General features: G+C 40.8%; 1 protein-coding gene across 1 annotated transcript; it reads right to left on the reverse strand.

Moving 5' to 3' along the window:
• Positions 1-144: 144 nt before the first annotated feature.
• On the reverse strand, positions 145-3,889 carry tmem109 (transmembrane protein 109). Its single transcript, XM_031876338.1, has 3 exons — positions 3,183-3,889; positions 2,116-2,218; positions 145-1,019 (listed from the first exon to the last, which is right to left on the reverse strand). Exons 1-3 carry the CDS (start codon positions 3,384-3,386, stop codon positions 646-648), a joined length of 681 nt encoding a protein of 226 aa, XP_031732198.1. The 5' UTR covers positions 3,387-3,889; the 3' UTR covers positions 145-645.
• Between the last annotated feature and the right edge of the window lie 499 nt (positions 3,890-4,388).

The following is a 4,388-nucleotide window of genomic DNA, read 5'->3' on the forward strand; positions in this document are numbered from 1 at the left end:
CACATACATACATACATGTATATATATATAGATATATACATATATATATATATATAGATATGATATATCATATCATATCATATATATATATATATGATAATAGTAATAGTATATATATATATATATATATATATATATCATATTATAAGTTAATAAAGAGTTGTTAGGACATTTTGAAACAACTTTGAAAAACACGCCTATTGGCTTTCTTTCCGAGAGTGAGAGGAGAAGATTGATATCATGTTCATGCGACAGCATCAACCTTCTCATCCAACTTTCAAAAATAAAGCAAAGACAAATATTTCCCAAAATGTTTCTTTAATGCAACGTGAAGACGGTCAGAACATTGGACGTAAAAGCTTTTTCCTTCACACTTTGTCACATTCTTCGGAACAAGTTGCCTTTTTAAAAAGGAAGAAACTCAAATCACTGTTTCTAGGAATGACTTAAGTATTCATATCTGATAGTAACAAATCATAAGTAATAGATTACTTTTCAAACACGTTATAGAAAACATCCAAATTGTAGAAATGTTTCTGAATTGAAGTTCCAGAAGCCCTTAAAGGTCAGCGGTGCTGGTGGCATCAGGAAGGAAGACAGCGGAGACAACAGACGGACATTTGACTTCCCTCCATCCCTCCTCCGTCACTCCTCCGTCCTCCTCCGCCTCTCCATCTCTCTCAGCCGTCTCTCCAGCATCGCCACCTGCTCCTCCAGCTGAACCATTTTATCAGCCGCGTTGGAGTTCCTCAAAGTCCCGACACCCAGTAGCACGCAGACGCACACAAGCACGGCCAATCGGATGGCCATGGTGTCGTTGCCCACGCTGCGGTCGCTCAGGATGAGTCCAAAACCGACCAGAGCCAGGCCCACTTTAAGCAGCCACAGAGCCCGCCTCAGAGTGGAGGCAACCAATCTGAAGACCAGGGAGATCAGCCAGTAGCCAATGAGAGCCGCGAGGACCCACTGGGTCACAAAGATCAGCCCCTCTGGGGTCACTTTGCTGATGGGGAAACCACCTGAGGCAAACAGGAAGACCAAGAGCAAAGAGAAGAGTTTAGTAATGCGCTGCGATGTCTAATAATGTCAGGTTTTGATTCATTGTGGATTACAAAGACATTGTAATTTAATTAAAATCATTATGAAGAGCACAGTATTCCTATTCATTTCAATGAGTCAGTCTGTTGCATGCTGTTTAACTAAACCCACGTCCTTCATAGTCAAAAGTCGATTGCTGGGTGATCTGGGAGCACAGCTTCATCTCTGTAGCTGTGCCTACGGTGTGTGAATGTTAGATAGTCCTGATGGGCGTGGTAGCCCCAAGTACAAGTCAATTTACCACTGCAACAAAGTCTTATAAAAGTTTTATATTTTCAGATTGAGAGTTTATTATTTTAAAGTTTCAAATCTTCAAATCACAGTCCTCAAAGTTATATTTAACCCCATAAAACTTTTCCTACACTTATTTATAGTTTGAATACATTAATATAATTTTCAAAGTTGAACGCCAACACTTAAACTTTCAGTTTAAAATTGTTTTGTTTTTGTAAATGATCAAAACTACAGGTTTCTTCTAAATGAGATGGACGAAACCTGTTTTGTTTCTCATCTGTCTGATCACCTGACTGCTTGTATTTCTGACCCGTCCGACTCTTTTGGTAAGTTAAGGTAAGGTAAATTAAGGTAATCCCTTATTAGTCAATGGGGGAATTTGCAGGATTACAGCAGCATAGTGGATACGAACAAGCAAGAGACATAGGTAGAAAAACAAGATCAAAACAAGCATAATAAATACGTAATCACACATTAGTGGTATAATAAATAAGTAAAAAACGTTAAAAACTAAAATATGATATAATCGGACTGAATGGTTGTTAATATTGCACAGTGGATACATTGGATTGATATTGCACATGAATAAATAATTGAATGAGGAATTGTCTGTTTTCGGTGTAGTGAAACTGGACTTATCATTTAAGACTGTCCTCGTGTCATCATCAGTCTGCAGCATTACAGGAAATAATAATGATATGGTTGGAGCGGGCGTCTTTGTGAAGATCAGTAGAGACATGGGGTGTGTGTGTGTGTGTGTGTGTGTAGGTGGGTGATGTTCACCTTGGAAACCAGCAGCCTCCAGGAAGTGTGAGATGTACTGTAAAAGCACATTCAGGCCCGCGGAGAAACTTCCTGCCACGGCACCTAGGACCTGAGAGAAAGCCTGGAGGAGAGGTACATAGAGAAACTGAAGGTGGTGCATGATGAGTAGTGGTGTAACAAATCATACAACTCATTAGACTATTTATTTTGTGACCATCCCAAAAATCATTTCAACTGCTCTGAAGTCTGTAAACCATCAACTATCCTCACCAACGTCAAACGGAGTTTCTCACCAACACATGTGAACACATCATGATAACGTTAGAATTTACCTTCACCCAATACTAATTTTCACTGAACAGAGCCTGAACGCATCATGTAACCGAACAGAACTGTCAGTACACGGATTGGTTGTTTACAGTGTAACATTATCAGAGATCAGAGAATCATAAATCATACATCATGTCCTGATCGCATATTTTACTGAATATTGGTGGATAACGTTCCTCAGTACAACTTTATCTCACACTGTGATGGTTAACGTTAAACTGTGTCATTATTTGCGGTCCGTTACCCACTAATAACGAGACATGTGTATGACAGTGGGATCGGCCTGCTTTATAGACACTGCCAGTAAAAGAAGAATGGAACCAGTATGTAACGCTTCCCGTTGCTCCCTTTTCTTGACCAATGTTGCATCACACGTGACAGAGAACTTTCCCCTCACGAGACCTCTGCAGCCCATGTGTTAGTATGCGTTAGTACAGGTCCTAGCTAGGGCTACGTGTGTAAATAAAGCGCGTTAATAGAGAGAATGGACATATTCCCTTGCCGTTGTTTGTTAGTGTGTTGTTCAGACAGTTAAGAGTTCTCGTCCAGTCAAATGTCCATAACATGTTATTTCTCTTCGGTTTTCTAGGTGCAGGTCTCTCTCTGTCTTTGCTGTGTGGATATATTTAAATATGTAAGTCCCCTATGTCAGACATGAAAATATATGCAAATCCATAATGTTGCATACTAGCCTTCTCCAATAAGCCGCAAACTGTTGCACTCTTTTGACCGACTGAGTTCTTTGCACCTCTCACCTTCTGTACCGAAAGCACCGTCTGTTCCCCGGCCAGCCTGCCCAGGTGAGTCCTTCCCTCCCCGGCCAGCTCAGCCAGGGCCGCCCGGAGGTCCTGGATCATGCCGGAGCGACTCTCGAACATTTTCTCCCCCGACACAGACAGCAACAAGGCGCTAAGAACACACAGCCCGCCGAGAGCTCTTTGAGTCGAAGGGTCAAACATACTGAAAGTAGCTAACCGACCAAAAAGTAACAATCTTCAAGTAAAAAAAAACAAAGTTATGAGCGATAAAAAAGTGACTACATCTACAGGTAAACAGCGACGGGAGGCTGAACAGGATGTGGAAAGACGTATGGGGATAAAAAAGAAAAGATGTCTGCCACCCACTGGGCTGAGTGTGCTACAGGTTTCCATGACGGCTTTACTTTCTTTATTTAAGTCTTCATAAGTCTGAAATGAGACACACAGCCGTCGGATCAGAAAGCAGTAACATTTCCTAGTATTTTCACTCATATCTATATCGTGATATGTTTAAGTGCTGGTGAGAAAGTCCGACCTCCTGCAGTTAATGAACTGTTTTCTCACTCAAACTCAACCCACCACAGAAACTCTGGATGTATACACTGCATTGTGTACGTTTACATACTGTTACTATACTCTTTTTTTTTAAATATGGACTCAAGTGTCTGAAAATAAAGTTGAATTATACTATACTATACTTCTAGACTGCCGGGGGACTTCCTAGGATGAGCTCCTCTTCTCTCTCTCCTTCTGTATGAACTCATGTCCCATTAATGCTCATTACTAACTTTGCTTCTTCCCCGGAGTCTTTGTGCTTTCTCTCCTCACAGGTTTCCATGGATCATGGTTATATCTGGACCCTGGTCCTTCCTCCTGCCATGGCCCTGCTGACACCTACTGCTATTACCATTATTATTATTAGTCACATTACTATTTATATTACTGATACCATTACTGCTTTTATTAGCATTATTCTACTATATCCACTGCTGCTGTTACTACTAGTAGTCGTCATTTTTCCATCCTTATTCTGCTTACTACTATCACTATATAAATCATTTCTGTCATATGCATTGAATGTGTCACTCTGTTATGTTGTTCATTCAGTACACGTGGCATCTATCATACTTCTGTCCATCCTGATAGAAGGATCCTCCTCTGTTGCTCTCCCTCAGGTTGCTTCCTTTTGTTCTCCCTGTTGAA

This window comes from Anarrhichthys ocellatus, unplaced genomic scaffold (assembly GCF_004355925.1).
Source record: "Anarrhichthys ocellatus isolate YVR2014 unplaced genomic scaffold, GSC_Weel_1.0 scaffold107, whole genome shotgun sequence".
NCBI classification, from domain to species: domain Eukaryota; kingdom Metazoa; phylum Chordata; class Actinopteri; order Perciformes; family Anarhichadidae; genus Anarrhichthys; species Anarrhichthys ocellatus.

Excerpts from the sequence above, each read along its gene's own strand:
- tmem109 (XM_031876338.1), bottom strand. The coding sequence starts at position 3,386 with ATGTTTGACCCTTCGACTCAAAGAGCTCTCGGCGGGCTGTGTGTTCTT. Across the intron at positions 2,219-3,182 it reads CGGTGCTTTCGGTACAGAAG|GCTTTCTCTCAGGTCCTAGG; the intron begins GTGAGAGGTGCA and ends CCTCTCCTCCAG. Across the intron at positions 1,020-2,115 it reads GGAGGCTGCTGGTTTCCAAG|GTGGTTTCCCCATCAGCAAA; the intron begins GTGAACATCACC and ends TGTTTGCCTCAG.